Below are 21,834 nucleotides of genomic sequence, written 5' to 3' on the forward strand. Positions count from 1 at the left end.
AGGAAAGCAATTGGGGTCGGCATGTAATTTCAATATAGTTTTTGTGTTACCTCTTGCAAAAGATGAGAATTCTCACCAGAATGTGCAGCCCAGTCTTAGAAGGGGTATGAAATTACTTTCAGGGCTTGAAGACGATCCATTCCACACTGAATTAACATATTAAACTTAATGCTTTATTCCTCGGGAGATGGAAAATGAGCACAACTCTGTTATTGTGGCTCATTTGGTTTTTCGTTGCCTGAACTTTTATATATAAAAATGTCCCCTTCTTGGTTGTGTTGCTGTTGCATTAACTGAAACCATGTCATCAAATATCCAAATTAATAAGGTTTCTACATGTTAAAAAAAAAAACACGAGGGGAAAATTGAGGTGAAACAATGACGGTGTTGTTCATTAACCTTCCAGCCTCGTAAGCTAGTGTAATGGTTACAATATTGGGTTTGGATGTAGCTATGATCTCACTGGGTGGTCTAAACAAGTCACTCTCTTTGCAGCATAGTCTACATTACAGAGTGGTTGTGAAGCTGAAACACTGTTCTGAGCTCCTTGAAGTTAAATCGGCACATAGATCATGAATAGTTTTATCAGCATGCCTAGCTTATTTCGTTTAGGAATAGGGGAAACTGTCTTTCACTAGTGTCACATCCGCACCTTTCATTTAAAGCATCTTCAAAGCACATGGCTTCTCCAAAGAATCTTGGGAACTGTAGCTTACTTCTTACAGAGCTACAATTCCCAGCACCCTTTACTAATTACAGCTCTCAGCATTCTTTGGGGAAAGCCATGTGCTTTAAATGTATGGTGTGGATTTATTATACTCCAACTCCCAACAGCCCCATGACCAAGGGATGGTGGGAGCAAGGGATGGTGGGAGTTGTAGTCCAACATCATCTGGAGGGCACCACATTGGCTACCTGTGACCTGGCCCAACTTGGACTTACGTTCCAGGTTCTCAAGCAGAAGTTCTTTCCCATCACCTGCTACCGCAGCCTTTTAAAGTGGAGGTGCCAGGCCCTGAACCTGGTCTCAAGACTTTATGCAATGCTCCTAGATGCTCAGTTTCCACGATTCATGAGATTTAAAGCTATCTGGGAAAAGGATCTTGGCCAAGAAATTGATATGCCCTGTTGGTTGAACATATGGTCCACAAAACCATTTTCCTTGGTTTCTGCCAACATTCACAGGTGGTTTTATACACCAATTCGATTGGCTCATATTGAGGGATATGGCAATGGCTTTTGTTGGTGCGGCTGTGACTCTGTAGAAACCTATTGGCATTTATCTCCCAATATGAACCCACCCGTGCACTACGGTCAAGATCAAAGGACCTCCTCTGGGTGCCTACTCCAAGGGAAGCTCGGAGGGTGGCAACAAGGGCCTTCTCAGTGGTGGCCCCCAAATTATGGAATGATCTCCCTGATGAGGTGCGCCTGGCGCCAACACTGTTATCTTTTTGGCGCCAGGTCAAGACTTTCCTCTTCTCCCAGGCATGTGTTTAAATTGTTTTTATAGTGCTTTAAATTTTTAAATTGTGTTTTAAATTGTTTTTAAAATATGTGTTTTAAATTGTATATTTGTTTTAATGTTTTTGATTGCTGTAAACCGCCCAGAGAGCTTCGGCTATGGGGCAGTATACAAGTGCAATAAATAAATAAATAAATATGGTGGCTTTGCCCTCATGCCCATCAGTTTTGGTCCCTCGTAATTTCTGAAATTAATGCTATTACTGGTCAAACAATATGCTTGGACCCTGCACTTTGTTCGCTGTCAATGTTTTATTGTGATAACTCAGATCTTACTTGAAAGCCCTGAATACATTATTTGTTGGTTGCTGCCAGACTGGTAATCTCACAGGGTTGGAAAGACGCTTCAAATTTTTGTTTGGAAAACTGGTACATGAAATCACTCTACATAGCTTTGTCTGGAAAAACTCACCCACCACCTCAGGGTCTTGTGGGACAAAGCTGAGCTGGAAGACTATGCTGCAATTTGATGGTCTTTTATGACCTATGTTACTGAGCACCCTCTCCATGCTCTGATCACTGCTAATCGCGACTTTGCTTGGCGTTGTCTGCAAAACATTTCCCCCTAACTCTCCTTCTCTCCCCCTTTTCTTTCTCCCTGTTTGCCCTCCTTTGATGCCTTTCTGCAATTTTTTTCAACCTCTCACTGCTTTATTTCTCTGATGTATCATTCCCTCTACTTTACCCATCCTTTTTAGGACTAGAGTGCTCTCAAGTTCACGGATGAAGGTTATTGTAAACGTGGCTCCTGTTTTTATTTGTCTATTGTTCCTTCAATTTAAATTGCATGTTGTATCATTTTTCAATTATATAAAAATTTTAAAAAAACATTAAAAATGGTAAAAACTCATAAAACAGCAAATCGCAGTTTAACCATGAAAGACCTTGGTAAATAAAAGAGTCTTGACCTGGTTTCCAAATGATACTAACAGTGGTGCTTCCCAAATATGTCTAAGAAAGGCATTCTGCAGTTACACTGTGTGCAGTGCTTCTCTCTGCAAGTCAGGAATGGGGAACATTTTTCAGCCTGGGGGCCACATTCCCTTCTGGGCAACTTTCCAAGGGCCACATGCTACTGGTGGGGAGGGCCAGAGGCAAAAGTGGACGGAGCAACACATGTAAATTTTACTTACCTACAGGAGCCTAGCTTCTTTACGCACACACTTTTCTGCACCCTCCATCCAAAAACGTGGATGTGGGATAGAGTATAAACATTTGTGGGATAGAGCCTGCCTTGTCAGATGCAGGAAGCAGATGCTATGCCACAAAAGCCACAGTGAATCTTTAGGATGCCACAAGACTCTTTGGGTGCAAGAGACTGATGTGGCTACCCCTCTGGAATATAGTTCACAATTGTCTCTAGTAAGCAGGATTTTCTGAGGATTTTTGATAGCTTTTCAGAGACGGCATTGAGTAAAAAGAAATGAATCTGTGCATGCTGTGATATGCTTCTATTATGCCTATTCAACACTCTTAAAAAACAGTCACCTTGGCCAATTTTCTGGGTGGTTTATGGGCTCTTTTAAAATAAAATAAAAAATCCAGAGTTTAAACAATTACAAAACAATTACGTAGGGCTGCCCTTGAAGACAGTTCGGAAGCTTCAGCTGGTGCAGAACGCAGCTGCCATATTATTGACGAGGACCAGTCGGTCTTCGCATATAACACCTGTCCTGGCGCGTCTGCACTGGCTTCCTATTTGCTTCCGGGCGAGATTCAAGGTGCTGGTTTTGACCTATAAAGCCTTACACGGCGTGGGACCTCAATACCTTGTGGAACGCCTCTCTCGCTATGAACCTACCCGTTCACTTTGTTCAGAATCTAAGGCCCTCCTCTGGGTACCAACCCATCGGGAAGCCCGGAGGGTGGTTACGAGATCTAGGGCCGTTTCTGTGGTGGCCCCTGAGTTGTGGAACAGCCTCCCCGAAGAGGTACGCCTGGCGCCTACACTTCCATCTTTTCGGCGCCAGGTAAAGACCTTTTTATGCTCCCAGGCATTTTAATCTTCTTAACTTTTTTAATCTTTTAATCTGTATTTTAATTTTTGTAGTATTTATTTTGTTTTTGCTGTGCTTTTCGTTGTTTGTTTGTATATGTTTTTGTATTTTTATTATGATATATTGTATTTTATTTTGTTTGTTCACCGCCCTGAGAGCTATTTCGCTAAGGGCGGTATATAAATTGAAATAATAAAATAAATATAATAAATAATAAATAAAACATAGGGGGGTTGTCTAAAACCAAGATAGACACAGCAGCTAGAAACCATTTTAAATCCAACATTTAACCAGAAAGGGGAATAATTTGGTGCATGAATCTAAAAGGACCTGATGATTATACCCACTGTTTTTAAAAATCCAGGGAGGTCTTTACCTATGTCTAAACGATGATTGTGTGAGTAGCAGGCAAGCCTCTCTGAGGAAGCCTGGGGCCTTCTGCAGGCAACCTATCTATTTTACATTAATCCTGATTAGCTTACATGACACTTACACAGAAGTTATATGACTATTTGTTGAGCATTTGTCCTGATTTGATTGTGGGGATATTATATGGCAATGAGCGTTCATCCTGTTGTTGTTTTTGCGGGGAGGTTATATGCCATTCCATCAATCAGTTACCTCACACTTTTAGTGCACTTCCCCACCAGTTTTCCAACTGCAAAAAGTCCATTTTTTAAAAAAAAAAGAATTTGTTGCACCAGAGCACTTAGTCCGCTCTAATTGTGAACATCTACATTTCCAGTTTGTGATGTAATCCCTCCTGCAAAATAGTGACCGTTTGGAGGCGATCTAGTTGCAAGGGAAGTCTAATGAGGATGACTGGGCACCCTCTCCCTTATATTCAATAGCTTATACTAGATGAAACACAGAGTGATAATACTGTTATACTAGGGATGATGTAAGATTTACTTAACATAAGAACGTAAGAACATAAGAAGAGCCTGCTGGATCAGGCCAGTGGCCCATCTAGTCCAGCATCCTGTTCTCACAGTGGCCAACCAGGTGCCTGGGGAAAGCCAGCAAGCAGGACCCGAGTGCAAGAACACTCTCCCCTCCTGAGGCTTCCGGCAACTGGTTTTCAGAAGCATGCTGCCTCTGACTAGGGTGGCAGAGCACAGCCATCATGGCTAGTAGCCATTGATAGCCCTGTCCTCCATGAATTTATGCAATAAATACTTAAGCAATATATGCAACGTACTTTTGAGCACTCAGGAAAAGCACTGCATAAATTATTGTTAAGTGCCTACAAGTCGATTGTGACTTACAGCAACCCTATGAATCAGCGACCTCCAATAGCATCTTTCATGAGCCACCCTGTTCAGATCTTCACGTCTGTGGCTTCCTTTATGGAATCAATCCATCTCTTGTTTGGCCTTCCTCTTTTTCTGCTCCCTTCTGTTGTTCCCAGCTTTATCGACTGCATAAATAAGTTTATTGTGATTACCATTTTTATGACTATTGCATCACTTCCATCATAAAATCTGGTTATTTCTGCATTTAGTACTGTGCAACCCATGCATCCAGTGTGCTAATATAGGGAATGGTCTTACAAGTTTGGAAACCAAAGTTATTTCTGAACGGAAGGCTTTCCCTGCATCCCTTCTGGCCTGTAAATAGGGTGCAGCTGTTTTCAGCAAATCAGTTTGATTCCGTTTTTAAACAATCTGTTGACCTTTTTTAAAAGTATAGTATAGTATAGTATAGTATAGTATAGTATAGTATAGTATAGTATAGTATAGTATAGTATAGTATAGTATAGTATAGTATAAGTTTATTCCAGGGCCAAAGGCCTACAGATATCAAAACAAAAAACAAATGACAGTAAAATCAGTACAACATTTGTACAAACTTACAAAACCAGGCAAAGAATAATAAAATAAAATACAATCTGAATAAAATCTAATAACGAGCTTAAAATAGAAAAGGTTAAAATTTAGTTATAAATTTGCTCCATTATTAGCAGTATCCAATGAAAGCGTGCTTTTAAAATCGGCCCTTAAAGTTCGGGCGGCTATAGTAAACAGCGAAACATTATAAGTGATCCCAGGTTCAAGATCGGACATTAAAATAATTATGTTTCCCTCGATTGAGATCAACCTATCGTTATACTGCACAGACCTAAGAAATCTAGCTCGGGGATTATTATAGATGGGACAGGAAAATAGTATGTGAGGAAGATCTTTCAACAGTGTGCACATTGTTGCTGCGGAAATATGATTGTTCAGAAACTTTTAACTATGCCAATTATAGCAACCCCTGACATATAGTGCCCATGCTTTGCTTATTAGGACTGCTATATTGTTTCTTCAGTTGCTGGCTCTTTTTATCTTAGATAGCGGCTACTCTTCAGTGTCTTTAGATTCACAGAGGTGTAAAAGCCTCTCAATGCCAAGAACAACACACACACCAAAACAAATACAAGAAAACAAGAGCTTGAACCAGAACCTTCAAGAGTCAATGAGGGAACACAATGTGCCTGAAAGGAACACATAATAGCAGGCTTATTTCCTGGGGGAGGTTTGGGCTCCTCTCGAGTACAAATCCTGAAAAGAGGAGATGAAAAATCTTGCATTTATAAGGTTCATGCGTCGGATTACCAACCGTACACCAGCAAACAATGTGGTGTATTCAGCTAACTTTTACTCAGAGTAGACCCATTTAAATGAATGGACCTAAATAAGTCATGGCCATTCATATCGATGGGTTGACTCTGAGTCAAAAATAGAGGAATAAGACCCTGGGCTTGGCTATGTTTTTGTGTTTACTGGCCAGATGAGAAGGAAAGCCATGTTGAAAATAGGAAGGAAGTTGTCTTATACTGAGTCAGACCACTGGTCCATCTAGCTCAGTATTGTCCATGATGACCGGCAGTGACTCTCCAGGGTTTCAGACTGTGGGTGTTCCCAGCTGGAGATATTGGGGATTTGTGTTGGGACCTTCTGCATGCAAAGCAGATGCGGCTGCCACTGAGCTATGGTCCTTCTCTTGCTAGCAGGTGATGACTGCATTTATTCCTTCGTGCAGATACGCATACTGAACAGGGAGAAACTAAGCTTGGATGGGTCCAGAAGAGGAAGTGGTAAATTGCATCAAATGGCCACATCTCAAAAATGATGTTGCTAAGCTGGGAAAGGTGCAGAATAGGACAACTGAAATTATTACAGAGCGGAAGCATCTTCCTTGCGGGGGAAGGCTACAAGGCGTTTTCAGTTTGCAGAGGGAAATCAACATAGGAGGGGACAGGATCAAAGTTTACAAAATGGTGCATGGTGTGGAGAAAACGCATAGAAAAAAGTTGTTCACCCTTTCTTATAACAGTAGAATTCTTGGTCATCCAATGAAACTGTTTGGCAGGAGATTCAGAAAGCAAGTACCTCTACACACTTCTGTGAAATTCACTGCCACGTGATGTGATGTTCCCTGGTTTAACAAGGCTTTAAAGGGGATTTTAAAAATAGTAATAATAAGCATGTGTACATTTCCCATCAGACAGTTAATCTTACATCTCTCCAGTGTATGTAAAAAATGGGCTCAACAGGACTAGTCAGCACTCCACATGAACTCAATGTGTAGCCTACAACAGGGGTTCCAATACTGTGGCCCATGGACCATCAGTGGTTCATGAACTTCAGTCAGGTGGGCTTGCAGCACGTCTGTAAAATACAATTAAAAATCGTATGGCACCTAGCAGAGTGCATTGCAATTACTACAACTGGCAAAAAACTCATTAAGTGGTCCACCGACTTAACCCATTTTCAAGTGGTCCATGGGGTAAAAGGTTTAGGGGCCACTGACCTAGAAGGCTGCCCAGAAGCTTCTGCAGCACACAGAAGCTCCTTGGGCAGAAAAGTCTATGGAGAACAAGTTCCCTGAAGGTGGCCAGGGGTGAACCACTGCTCAGCCAGGAGCTTGTGTACTGCAAATCCCGTGGAAATGAATTGAGCATTATAAGAGTTACATACTTCCAAAACTTACCTTCTGCTCAATGAGATCTGAGCAGAAGTCACCAGAGGCTTGTATTCTCTGCTGTTTCTGTGACATCCTATCATGTTGCAATGGATCATTTTAAATGACAGGGTGACCATTTTTTGAACTTTACAAAACTACCTGTGTCTTTTGCCACCATGCCAGTGTCTTGCAGGGAATAGAAATAAAGCAGGGGAAGATGTCCCAACATTTCAGCTCTCTGGCTACATGTGCAAAATCAATTTGAAGAAATCCCAGCTCAGAGCCTGGGAGGACATCCTCCTCCCTCCTTTCCAACAAAACATGTCCAACATTTGATGAGAATTGGTGCAGAGACACAACTTTTTTTTCATTACATCAGTCTCAGCAGGTAGCAGAACTCCCCCCAGATTTTCGAAAGACATTGCATGTCGGTGCACTAATGCAACGTCTCTATTGTTGCCTTTGAAAGCCTGACTTCTTCCTGCTATTTTTGCACCAGAGCGGGGGCAGGGGGGAGGATTGTTCCCTCGTCCAAATGAGTAACTGCTCCTGCACCTCCCCAAGGAAATATCACTTTAGACTAGAAAAAGATGTTGGTTTTCTGCCATGGAGATGCCTTGTGGTATTTGTGTGCTTGGGAGTCATTATATAGATCTAATGTACCAAAATAACATAATACTGGCACACAGTTCAGGATCAGAGCGGGGAAAGAGGTGTGATGGAGTATGCATTTGTTTCTGGCAAAGACAGCCTGATCTCATTTCTTCCTCAGCTGTAGTAACTCATTGTGCAGGTGCAGGCCAAATGTTTGCAGTGGTAAGAAAGGTACACCTAGTTTTTGTCAATGGGCTGGAACTGTTAAGAGTCACAGCCGTGCCTTCTTCTGAAGCGTGCCGTTCCCAGCTCAGGTAACTCATTCAGCCCCACTACTCTTCCAGATCAGCTTGGCATCCACCACTCCCAAGATGAAGTGGGAGCAGGTAGTAGCAGAAATATAAGCACCACCTCCTCTTTTTCTGCTTTTACTCCCATCCTACCCCCAGTATCTGGGATTTTTTTTTATCCCAATCTGTATCTGTATTAAATTTAGAATTGTGTTTATATATTACATTGTTTTATATATGTTTTTGTTCACGTTGGGTTAGGAATGTACAACCGTGCCTCAGTCTGTTCTGGCACCCATTGACACTTTCACCTGGTATTTTCCATTCTACTGCATTTGGTTTATTTTGTGAAAGTCTTTCTTCCATTTCGTAGCCTGCTGATGTGGACATATGGGGTTTTGTAAACATGTTTTTAACTTATCATAGCACACATGAATATCTAAGTCATCAACAGATATTTACAAATCGATTACCTTCCCTGGGTGTTCCCTTTCAACGTTAATGAATTTCTAGAGGGGTAGCCCTATTACTCTTTTGCAGCAAAAATGACCAAGGGTCTTGCATCACCTTTAAGACAAAGTTAATGAAGTGGCTAATTGTCTATCAGAAAGCCATCTATGGCTATAACCCTAACCATGTTACTCCAAAGGAAGTCCCATTAAATTCAATGGTGTTGCCTCCAAAGTAAATGGGATTAGGATTGCAGCCTATCTTCCTACCTTGATTTCACAATTCAGTACAAATCTGTCATCCTGTCTTTGTTTTCCTCAGGGAGGGAAGACAGAAATAGTCACTAAAAGATTTCAAAACAGAAGTTTAGGGGATGAAATGAACAATCAAATCCAGATGGTTCTATCTACTTTGACACAGAGGCTCAGACTTTGACTGAGGAGCACAGATAAAATTCACAGGTAACAAAAGATATCACTTCTTTCCATGTGAAAAGAACAGGAATTAACAATACATTTCAGTTGTTTTTAAAACTCACAGTAGGAAGTGGATTAAGGCTGCAATCCTAGCATCATGTACCTGGAAACAAACCTCACTGAATTCAGTAGCACTTACTTCTGAGTAGACACGGTTAGGATTGTAGCCATTGTGCATATAGGCTTCCTCTAGCAATGAACAAGTTGAACGCACACAAAATCAACAAGCTACACTTCAGAAAAAAAGGAAAACAACCAGGCACCTGTCAGTTCAGCAGCAATTATATGTCAGTCAATATGTAAATGTATACTGAAGAGCAATTTATGTATCTATTTACGTATAATGTGTGCATGTTTTTTTTAAAAAAAAGCTTTCATGGTAGAGAACTGAGGCAAAAGCATCTATACCAAGAGTCTGTGCCATCATTGGGGGGGGGGAGTAAAACTGACAGGTTGAAGAAAATCTGCTTGATAAATGTAGCACACACCATCCCTGACCATTGGCCATGCTGGTTGATGCTGATAAGAGTTGTAGTCCAAAACATGTGAATGGCACCTCCAGGTAGCTAAATGCAGCAGCTAAATGGCTTCTTTAATCATTGATACTGGACTTTTTGCTGTTAGGAAAGTGATGGGGAAATTCACTGACTAGTGTGGGATGATTAAAGAGGAAGACGTGTAAACACCATGCAAGCAAAACGTGACAGCGTATAACACCAACACACGCACACATTGTTGTATAACCTCCCCGTAAACAAATCAGAACAAAAGTTCAGTAAAGACTGGCTATCGCTTAACCTCCACATCAGTGATGTGCAAGCAATTGAGGATAAATGCTCAATAACATGGTTGTCTGAAGAGCACTTTTACTCGTTGATACTAGTAGACTGGTATGTGTACCACTCACATTCAAAACAAGTTTCCTGACTCCTTGACTAAAGTATTGTTAATTTAACTTTATTTTTTTATTTAAAAAAGGCCCTGCTGGAATAAGCTCTTGGAGCCATTACAGCTTCAATTTTTATGGCGGTCCAAAGAGACACAAGCAAATCTATTCATATGTTTTCATCATGAATGCTAAATAAGCTAATTAAAAGGATCAAAAGTAGGCTCTTTTATGATCCGATAGTTAATGTTCCCTAAAATAATTACCTTAATCCAGCTGGCTGTTATTATGTGATATCTATCTACAACTGCTTCACAGAAAAGGTTTAACATCGCTACATGCTATAATTAATTTTGATATTGATCGTTGACTAGCTGTCCCAATGAGAAGGTCGGACTGAGAGCAGATTCTTTCGGCATAACCAGTGGTTCCCCAACTTTCTTTCTCCATGGACCACTTGAAAATTGCTGATGGTCTTGGCGGACCACTTAATGTTTTTCCCCCCTATCTGCTGTAGCAATTGTAACACACTGTTGTAGATGCTGCATGGTTTTTAATTGTATATTTCTAGAATCCGTAGAATTCAAATTGTAATGCAATAAAACTACAATATAAGAAATAAATGAAGCAATAGAAATACGGTTAAAACCATTATGAATAACCAATTAATATTTAACTGTTAAAAAAACAAAACCAATATGAAATAAAAGAAGCAATAAAGTGCAATTAAAATCAATTGAATATGAATATGTGGACATGCTGCAGGCAACCTGGATAAAGCTCACAAACCAGTGGTGGTCCATAGACCACAGTGTGGGATGCCCTGGGCTAGATGGTAATATACGAGGAAAGGACACAACAGAGCAAAAGAGCTCTGCATTCCCCTTCAGGTGCAGTGTAGGTCTGGGTGTAGAACCTCAGGCCTGGGAGCCAAATAGGGTTGCCAGGTTCAGGGCCTGAGACTGATCCTGTATCTTTAGGAGAAGAGAAAGTCAGCCAAGTGGAGGTGTTCTTGCAACACTGTAATGGGAAAAACCACAAGGTGGAATTCTCCCTTTCCGCTGCACAACTTTTAAAGATACAGAAGACCTCTTGGTTGCCAGGCCCAGCAATTTAAAGATACAGGATCAGTCTTAGGCCCTGAACCTGGCAACCCTAGAGCCAAATGCAATCCAGGCCTCTCTGTTTGTCCCTCAGGGCACACCCCAGACAATGTGCCCCTTTTGTTCTAATATGCACCACTTTACACTTGCTGACTTTGAACCGCATTTGCTTTTTTAATGCCCATTTCTCCAATCTGGAGAGACCTGGCGTGGGGGAGAGTTTTGTGCTGCTGTGATTTTAATTTATTCTGCAGGAACCATGATGCTGGACTAAGGGTAGTCGACATCGTATCCTAACCTCCCATTACATGACTGTTATTTCCATAGCCAAATAACTTAATTTTTGCCTCTCTTTGGTTACATAAACATCCCACTTCTCACTCCAAAAGGAGTTGAGCTTTTGCTAAGCAAATGCAAAGACACAAGAGCTTTGCGAGTGCTCAGTGCGGGTGTTCACAAAAGCTTACATTGAGTGAATCCCAAGTGCTTACAGCCTAGGGACCTTTAAACTTACCTTGGCATACAGGAAGAGGGTAATCACATATAATCTTTGGTTTTCAGAGAGGTGCCTTTTCCAATGGGGGCTGGGACAACCAGTCCCAGAATCCTCAATGGGAAACGAATGCTATACATGACACTTACGCCAAAGATTCTGGGACTGGTAGTGTTTAGTGGGGGGGATGATCCACCAGGATTTGGTTTCTGGGCCCTTGATGAAGGGGAGCATAGCAGCTGACTAGATTAATTCCATGGTTAGATACATTTTACAAACCATGTTTTTGCACATCCTGTAAAATATTCAAAGTCTAGATTGAGCCAAGGATAAGTCATTATTTCAGAAAATTAACAAACCAAGTCACTGTACAAAAAAAAGAGGGGGGAAGGGTTAATTCATGGTGACCGCCTCATTTTGTAAGTCTGTTTGTTTCTATAATACTAAGGCTGCTGTTGCTGTTGCCGCACCCATGCAAGGCCACATCTACACTATACATTTAAAGCACTATAATACCACTGTAACAATCATGGCTTCCCCCAAAGTATCCTGGGAACTGTAGTTTACTAAGGATGTTGAGAGAGTTGTTAGGAGACCCCTATTCACCTCAGAGATACAATTCCTAGAACAGTTTAACCATCAATTCCTTTTCCCAGGGAAGTCTGGGAATTGTAGCTCCAAGAGGGGAACAGGGGTCTCCTAACAACAGCATCCTTAACAAACTATAGTTCCTAAGATGCTTTGGGGGAAGCCATGACTGTTTAAAGTGGCATAAAACTGCTTTAAATGTATAGCACAGAGGGGGGGCAGCTTCTATCATAACAAGCATGTTAGTCTTGAAAACTCAAGACTCGTCCAAAAACAGTAAAGAACTTGGAGGCACAGATTTAATGTGGCATAAAGTATCATAGGTCAGGGATTGTTGCATAATGTGACTTCAGTATTAGTATTTAACAAAATGTATATAGCCCTTGCTTGTAAAATCAAACCTCTATGTGATATCAGTGACACATTTTTGTAAAAACTAATTCCCCCAAGTTTGACAGCTAAGGTCACTGGAAGCTTTTCTGACCCTCAGGTTTTGCTTTACACATCTGGACCACAGGATACTTGCAAAGTAGCTTAAAACACATGCACAGGTACACAGAACAATTAGGAAACAGCACACTTTACCCTTAAGCTACTGCTGAGTTAGTCCCAGCCACAAACTCTCTCTCCCTCTCTCTCTCTCTCTCTCTGTCTCTCACTCACTCACTCACACACACACACACACACACACACACACACACAAAGCAGTCAGGGTTCTGAAAAATCGTTTGGACTGTGGTAGCTGCTCTTGCTGTGTTTCAATTAATTTGGATCGAAAATTGATTAACAGTTTTTCATAAGTGTGAAGCCGATTGATTTGCAAATTAAGGTAAATCAAGTCAGTCTTGCTACGTTATCCATCGTGGTGTGAATAATGTGGATATATATCGATTTTGCTCTTTAATGTATTCACAGCTGGATAGTCCATTTGTGACTTAATATTGGGATCTCCACCCTTAAAGGGATATGTAGCCTCCTTTTAGGTTTTCTTAACTAGTTATTTCAGGAGCAGGGAAGGTTGCATTCCTGGCTGGGCAACCTTCTGGGGGCCACATGCCAGTGATGCCAGAAGCAGAAGCGGGTGGAGCGGCAAACATACATTTTATTTTTGTGCAGTAGGTTAGTTTCTGCTCACACGCCAAGCCAGAGGCGTTGTCAGAGTTAAAGGACACATTCTTGCCAGGCAAAAATACTCAAGGTGGGTGCAAAGCAGAGCCAGTGAGTGGTGTGGTCTGGGGAGAGTCCCAAGGGCCATACAGAGAGGCCTGGAGGGCCGCATTTGGTCCCCAGACCTGAGGTTTCCCAGTCCCAAGTTATTTGGTCGATGATCGTATTGTAATTTTAATTGTTTTACTATTTTAAAGGAGTCTTGCATTGACTTAGGATATTAATACTGAGCTTATCTCTCTCTGTGGCTTTCAGTACTGTTCACTACAGAACCCTGCTGGACCGTCTCTATGAGCTAGGAAATGGTGGCATTGTGTGGCAGGGGTATCTCAGGGGGCAGGTTCAGACTTTCAGAGACTAGCACATGTCCATTCCCTGGCAGTTGTGGTGCTCTTTTATCCCCAGTGCTGTTTAATATCCCAGAGATTTGGGGCACAGTATCAGTATGCTGATGACACCCAGCTCTATTTCTCTGTTAAATCTGAATCAGGAGAGGCTGGGACTGTTTTAAACCAGTGCCTGGAATTGAGATCTGTGGTTGAGAGTGGTTTACCTAATGCCTTCAAGTGCATTCGTAGCCAAGGGAATCAAAGCATGGACTCCCTAACTCACAACTGACTGTGCAGTTGTATTCAAGTCATACATTCAATCATGTTTCCATATTCAGTGGGAAGTAAATCCCATTGGGTTCAATGGGGCTTCTCCGCATACTCGCTCTCCTTGGAGTAATCACCACTGAACTCAGTGGAACTTCCTTTTGAGTAGACATGCATAGGATTATGTTTGACAGCCTCTTAGCCAGAAGTGGTGACTACTGGATCTTTTAATTGAGCTTTGTTGGTGAGCTTTATGCCCATTTACATTTTGATGTATACTAAGATGCTCTTGGAGGTCACTGATTCATAGGGTCGCCATATGTCGTAGTCGACTTGGAGGCACATAACAACAAAAATTAACTTTTTTTTTAGTGTTGTAGTGAGATATATACTGCCCTTCCTCCCAGAAGGAGCCCAGGGTGCAAACAAAAACACTTAAAGCACTTTAAACATTTTTTTTTAAAAAAAAGACTTTAGAACATATTAAAACAAAGCATCTTTTAAAACATATTAAACAAAACAGTTTAAAAATATCTTTAAAAACATCTGAAAAAGCAATTCCAGCACAGACACAGACTGGGATAAGGTCACTACTTAAAAGGCTTGTTGAAAGAGGAAGGTCTTCAGTAGGTGCTGAAAAGACAGCAGAGTCAACACCTGTCTAGGGAGGGAATTCCAGCGGGTCGATGCCACAACACTAAAGGTCCACTTCCTATGTTGTGTGGAGCAGACCTCCTGATAAGGTGGTATCTGCAGTAGGCCCTGGTTATCAACTGGGTATATAGGGGGTATATTGTACTTTGCACTTCACTGGCGATCACTCATGGCCAAGTAAGATTGTCTTCCAAGATAATTTGGTTGGAAGACGCCTGTGCGTGAATTTGTTTTATGTGGGGAGATTGGCACTCAACGATCAACACACAATCTTGAAAGAAAAAGGCTTTGATCCAATGGCATGGATACCACAATGACTGGAGGTCTTTTATCTGCTGCAGCCTTCTTCCTCCTTCACAGCCGTTGTAACATACACATTGTTATCCTCTGCCTGTTCTGCTGTTGACATTCTTGGATCGTTCTTTGTTTGGTTCCTCTCCCTTGACCTTACTGCCATGGGTGACCCTGCTGGTAGTACATGACTCCCGATGGCATCGCTCATAGGGTTCATTGGAACACGCAATCCCACTCACCGCTACAAGGTGACGATCCAGCGAGTGGGACTTTTTACTATGCACTGTTACTGTACTACTGTATTTAGACTGTTTGTGTGAACCGCTTTGAGCATAGATATATTTGTGGAAAATGTGGTATATAAATAAATTGATGATGACCGTGACTAACTCCCATCCTCCCTGGGCAGTTTCCATGCTGGCTGGAGCTGATGGGAGTTGGAGTCCAACAATACCCGGAAGCTACAGGCTTCTTCCCCTCCCCCTCCCGTGCTCTTGATTGCCATGGCCACGACACCATGACGTCAGTGATTACAAATGAGCTACTAAATTTAAAATAAAAACCTGTATTGGAATTGTTTTGAAGACGTTATTATCCTTTTATCATTTGTTTTATATTTTCATTATTTTATCAGCCTCCCCAGACTCCTTTGGAAGGAAGGGCGGGATATAAATTTAATAAATGAAAAGTAAAAATAACTGCATAATTGTATGCCATGCCTATTAATGTGCCAGGCAAAAAAAAGGAGGGAAATACTCCTTTTAAAAAAATCAATGCCATTTGGGCTTCAGTAGTGGACGTTCAGTACCAGTTTATGGCATGTTCTTGGCATTCTGTTATCAGCTAAATATCAGCAATTATCTCTTTAGCTTTGTACAATAATCAGAGACAAGAATACAGGCTTTGTATCTTTCTAGCTGACAAATGATGGATATAATCAGTGGCTTTATGTGGCTTATTTTCTTTTTCTTAGGAAGAGATAAAGGAAACTGTGACCATTACAGACCCAATTATATTTCTCCGCCCCTGGCTTCATCATTGTACAGAAAGAGGTCAACGTCTAAGAAGGGTTTTGTTTTGTTTTTAAAAGATGGTATAATTTGAAAAGGACTTTTCAAATCAGTTACGGCATTTGTCTATAGGCGGGGTAGGTGTAAATAATGTCTGTAACTGAGGCTACTTTATTCCTGTATCTCCTGAGAGGAAACGTTTGATATAGGAAAGAAAGGGAAATGGAGAATTACTCCAGACTGCATCGTGTTCTTGACCCATTAATAGTGCATTAGTGGTGGATTTTTTTCTGCTTTAGTTTGTTCTATGACACTTCCTCAATGCTGCCGCATTATTGCTGTCTGGATGCACAACAAAAGCAGGTCAAAAAAGAGCCAACATTTGTGCTATAAAAAGTTACAGGAATTTGGCAGGAAGTTACAAGATACACACTGACTGGAAATGAAGCAGTGTGGCGGTCCCAAAACCTTTGCAGGCGCAAACAGTGGTGAAACTGACACATAGGGTGCATGTGACTATTCCAGAAGCATCATGAGAACAAACTGTCATGAGCGTGCTAGCAAAACAGGATGTCTGGAGGGGCTCCAAGTTTCCTCCAGCTGTTTTATCCTGGGATAAGGTGCTCATCAAAGCAGGACTCACCTACAGACTTTAGACTTCTGGGTTTTCAAAATTCAAAACTCTATAACCACAAGCCTGTAAGTCAGAGCTATGCATACTCTGTTTTGTTTTAATATAAGAATTATGAGCCCAGTCCTATGCTCTACTACGTCGAGGAAAGCATGTGATTATGACTGGCACTCCCAGCACCAGCTAAGGGAGCACCAAATCCCCTTTCTCCAGCACTGCTTCACACAAATAGCTGCTGTCAGTTGGAGGCTGGTGCCCATTGGAACTGGTAGGGCGAAGTCAGGGAGGGAGGCTAACAGTAGGAGGCGCCAAAGCAAATGGCTGGTGGAGCTAGAGCCAATGATAGGTAGGGCTGATTAATCTTGTTTTTGTCCCTATTTTCCTCCTTGCTGAGTTCTACAAGGGCAGCTCTGAGACTAAGGAGCAGGAATCTGACAGCCAGCGCCACTGGTTGTAAGTAAAGAGGTAGGCAGGTGGAGGCTGGCTGAGGACAGGCTAAACTTGGGAGGTCAGTGTCCCATTTGCCTCTGTTGGCTGCTGTTGTTGCAGAGGCATGAAGTCAGCTATATGTGGTGGAAGAGGTTTTTTTGAGGGGGATTTGGGGGAGTCATAGCAAAGAGGTAGGGCTGTCACCTGTGTCTTATTATTTTTTATCCCATCTTTCCTCCAAGGAGCTCAAGGTGGTGTGCACATTGTTCTCCCCATCTCCATTTTATCCTTACAACGATCCTGTGAGGTAGGTTAGATTGAAGTTGGTGACTCTCCCAGTGAGCTTCATGGCTGAGTGGGGATTTGAATCCAGATCTCTTAGGTCCTAATCCTAACGCTCTAACCACTACACTAGTCTTTGCCAACCTGTTGCCCTCCGGATGTGTTGGACTACAACTGCCATCGGCCCCAGCCATCCCATGCTCTCCAGACGTAGTCCAAAACATCCAGAGGGCACCACCTTGGCGAGGACTGCACTACATCATATCATATCTTGCATATCATTCTTAGGACATAGTGCTGGCCAGGATCTGGAGCAAGGACATTCCCCTTTGCTTTTCACAAAAGGCCAGACAGAGTAACTTGCTTTGCTTTTATGGAAGCTTGTGCTGCTGCTCCTGCAACATATAACAACAGCCCGAGTTATTAGATTTGGCTGTAAATAAATAAAATCTCATTTCTGCATCACTCTTTTGTATTCAGGGTAAACAATATAAATTAACTTGAATGCGCTCCCTGCAGAACGCATTGCTTGAGTTATTAAAGAGCTTGGGATGTTTTTACTATTATATAAAGTACCGACGCAAGGATGGAGGAATATGATGCAGCTGCGTGGAGGGTCAGGGAATATGCAGGACCCTCCCTGGCCACCGGGGCCCCTGCCCAAGACCCCTTGTGGTTCTTCGGCTTCTTACTGTAGTCATGAGGAGCTGAATGCTGTTTTTAAGATGAGTAAAGGCAGACTAGAAGACATACAGGTGCTACTTCTTCCCAAGGCCATTGGATAAGTTTCAAGGGCTACCATACCAGCTATACAAACAAGAAGTGACTGGCAGGTTACCTTGTTGCCTGAGAGATATCCAAATACAAATAATCAACCTCCACAGGGATTTCATGCCTTGCAGCAACTTCCACCTGCACGAAGTAGAAGGCATGGTTTGGAACGAGAGGGGGGAAAACTAGGAAGTCATTATGAACAGATTGGCCCAAGTGCGCTGATACCATTTTCCAAAACGGCTGCCAGCCATCCTCACACAGCACCTGTTTTGAGAACTGTCCTGCTGTGGTCAGGTTCTGAGCTCCCAGGGGAAGCGAACTGTAACAGCGGCACCTACTGGCAGGAGAGATAAGGCAGAGTCACGTCTGGTAAGCTCCGGTCACAGCAGTCAGGGCACCGTCATATGCAGCTAGGTCAGGTCACGGCTAGGGATGTCAGAAAACTCTGACAGAAATGGAAACGGGAGTGGAAATTGCTGACATTTGCATATTCATCCCGTGTCCAGAACAGAAACCAACGCAGTGAATGCAATCGGTATTTGCTGTTATTGTTTTAGTCCACAAATGATGTGTGATTGATGACTGTTCCTCGCCCACCATTTCCGTTGCATTTCCTTGGCACTGATGACCACCTCTCACATATTGAAAGAAGGTGTGAGGGAGGTTAATCAATGCATTTTTCTAAACCTTATCAAAAATTGTTGGGGCAGAAAATACTTCACATTCAGATGTAGTAGGTAAGACTATTTATTATTCCCCATGACAGTTCAGATAGTAGTTGCTTGGCTCCCGTTTATGCTTCTAAGAACAGAAATACTTGCTTTAATGTATCATCTCTCTGCTGCCAATTGCCAATTAATTTGTTTAGCCAGCCTCTTGTTAAAAGCTGTTTCAAAAGTAACAGTGATATGTACACCTACCTAAAGGAAAAGGTTTGTGATAGTTTCTTGGTGTGCTGTGACTTTGCTTGTTCTCCTTTGATCATTGCTAAATAGACAACCTGCTTATCAAACTAATATAGAACACTAAATTGTATTGGATGTTAAATACCCAAAGCTCACCACAGTAAAAGGGAAGACTTGGACAATGCATATGATTTGTGTGAAAATTAATAAGTCAGTTGAAAAAAGGTTTTGTTCCAGTCAGTACCTTCCATATAATAAACAACAATTCTTGTTAATAATAATAATAATAATAAACAATTTATTAAAAGTTTTCAGTCATATGCAAAATGTGACACAGGCTGCTTTCACACTGCAGTATATTCTGTTGTTCTGACAATTTCTTAGCTGCTAATTTGTGCATTATATTTGACCTTTCACACAACATACAAGCTAGTTCTGGAATTCTAATGGTATATAGTACAAGTTTAGAGCTAATTTCTGTGGTACATAATACCAAACAAGGTTTACAGAAATGCATATATTTGGGGTAAATGTGCATAAAAATGAATATACTAGTGAAAATAACATACAAGAATGCATCATATTAGGGGAAACTGCTTGCAGAAAACGTGTACATTAGTAAAAACTGCATACAATAATGTGACTAGTAGGATAAATTTGCACTAAAATGCTGATGAATTTTCATGAACAATTCACAATTTGGCACAGAAATGTGGAGAACTGAATTTAAGAATGGAAAGATGAGAAACGAAGAGGACCAAAATGAACAGTTCCTTCTATCCCTAGCCTAGGTGTTCAGTTTTGCTGTGGTTGTTACTTCTTATTTTAGAATAACACATTTGTGATTTACCTCTGCCTTGAGTCTTGGACACAATATTGCTGGTAAAGAAGGGTGGAGGATATTTTTAATCACTGAATCCACCTGTACCTTTTCTTCAAAGCCCAGGTGAGCCTCTAACTGCATCCCCTGTTTGGAGTCAGATGTTAATGACAGAAATCTCTGAAGCAAGGAAATGTGCATTTTCATTGCTTGGGAGCTGAAGGAAAGCAGGTATTATATACTTTCCCTTTTAGTGACGATAAATATAAGGCGGCATGCATGGCTTTAAAGAATTTCTGTCTTGATTGCACAGTGGTTGCTAGTGCTTTGTTAGTTCAGGAGTCCCATAAATGTATTTATTTATCTATTTATTTTATCTAAAAAATATTTCTATGCCACCTTCCATCTGTTGTGTAAAACATATCCAGGCAGTGTGCAAAAATAAAAGCAATACAAATATACAGTATGCTAATGTGTGTGTGTGTCTGTAGTCATGATAGCCAAAAAGCTTAAATTCACAACGGCTGGCACCATCATTGGAGGGAAATCTGTGGAATGACCATTGGTCAAAAGCTGCATGCACTGTGTTCATCTAGTGGCCTTGCAAATAAATCCATAGTAGTTACTAGCTCATAAATAAAATACAGTAGGGCCCTGCTCATACAGCGGCTTACGTTCCGGACCCCCGCTGTAAAGCGAAAACCGCTGTAAAGCGGATCCCATTGACTTACATTGACCAAAATGGCACCCGGCGGCAAAAAACCACTGTAAAAGCGGAACAAGCGCTGTAAAGTGGGGCCTTTCTGCAATTCACAACCGCTGTATTAGCAGAACGCTATAAAGCGAACCGCTGTAAAGTGGGGCCCTACTGTACTGAAGAACCCATCTGTCCGCAGTAGTAAAATATGTTACTACTTTATGGCACATTGAAGGCCTGTAAGAAAAAGAACATATTTTCTTCCTGTTTCCTCCTGCTTTGCATGATGAAGGTCCAAGGTTCAGTCCTTGGCATCTCTAAGGGAGCTCCATATTTCATATATATATATGTGTGTGTGTGTGTGTGTATATATACACACACACACACACACTCTCTCTCTCTCTCTCTCTCTCTCTCTCTCTCTCTCTCTCTCTCTCTCTCTCTCTCTCTCTCTCTCTCTCTCTCTCTCTCTCTTGCACTGCCTGCCCCAGTCCCTGGGGATGAAAATCACAAAGCCTAAAGAGCTACACATGAAATGCCCCCAAGTCCTATTTTGTTCTCACATGCTGTGAGAAACCTGGAGCATTCCAAGGAGGAACAATAAACAGAGTGCCAAACAGTCTGAAAGTTTTGTGGTTTTTGGTCAGCCATAATCTATGCACAGCCCTGGTGCTCTGTCTGCTCCTCTTGTGGGTAGGAACTGCAAATTAAGCAGAACGCAACAAGCTGAAGTTACTGAATTAAAATACCCACTTTCTCCAGAAACAATCTCTTTGGAGGATTTGGTATATTGTTGTTGTTTTACATTTCCCTCCAAAATCTGATGTTTTATGCCACAGGAGGAAAAAAGAATGCGCATGAGAGAGGCAGAAGAAACTTAGCCAGTGTCTTGTTTCATTAGCATATATCTGTTGATGGGGGGACATTAAAAATTATATTAAGAGGTTGGTAATTATATCCACACACTGCCTCACTTTGAAATTAATTGTTTGGGTTTATTTTATATTTAAAGCTGTCCCATTGCCTCATAAGATACATACATTTTTTGCTATAGCTGTGGCCGACTGGATAATTTCTCTATAAAATTTGTGTAGTTTTATTTAATAGCACATTTTTATCATCATTCTTGTATCAATTTATTTTTTCCCCTGGGAATTAAATTTCTGTCAGTGCAGTTTTGGTTCAGGTTGTCTTTTGTCATGGCCCCACCATGACCTGGGGCT

General features: G+C 41.6%; 1 protein-coding gene across 6 annotated transcripts in view; it reads left to right on the plus strand.

Moving 5' to 3' along the window:
- The window catches only part of SEMA6D (semaphorin 6D), a 414,582-nt gene that overhangs the window by 198,122 nt on the left and 194,626 nt on the right, over positions 1 to 21,834 (plus strand). For 4 of the 6 annotated variants that reach the window (XM_061595391.1, XM_061595390.1, XM_061595393.1 and 1 more), the window contains one exon: positions 20,036 to 20,145. The exons of the other annotated variants lie outside the window; for them this stretch is intronic. In XM_061595391.1, coding sequence (XP_061451375.1) covers positions 20,108 to 20,145 — 38 coding nt within the window. In that variant the 5' untranslated portion in view covers positions 20,036 to 20,107. The remainder of the gene's footprint in view (positions 1 to 20,035; positions 20,146 to 21,834) is intronic. 6 annotated transcript variants of the gene reach the window in all.

This window comes from Rhineura floridana, chromosome 14 (assembly GCF_030035675.1).
Source record: "Rhineura floridana isolate rRhiFlo1 chromosome 14, rRhiFlo1.hap2, whole genome shotgun sequence".
NCBI classification, from domain to species: domain Eukaryota; kingdom Metazoa; phylum Chordata; class Lepidosauria; order Squamata; family Rhineuridae; genus Rhineura; species Rhineura floridana.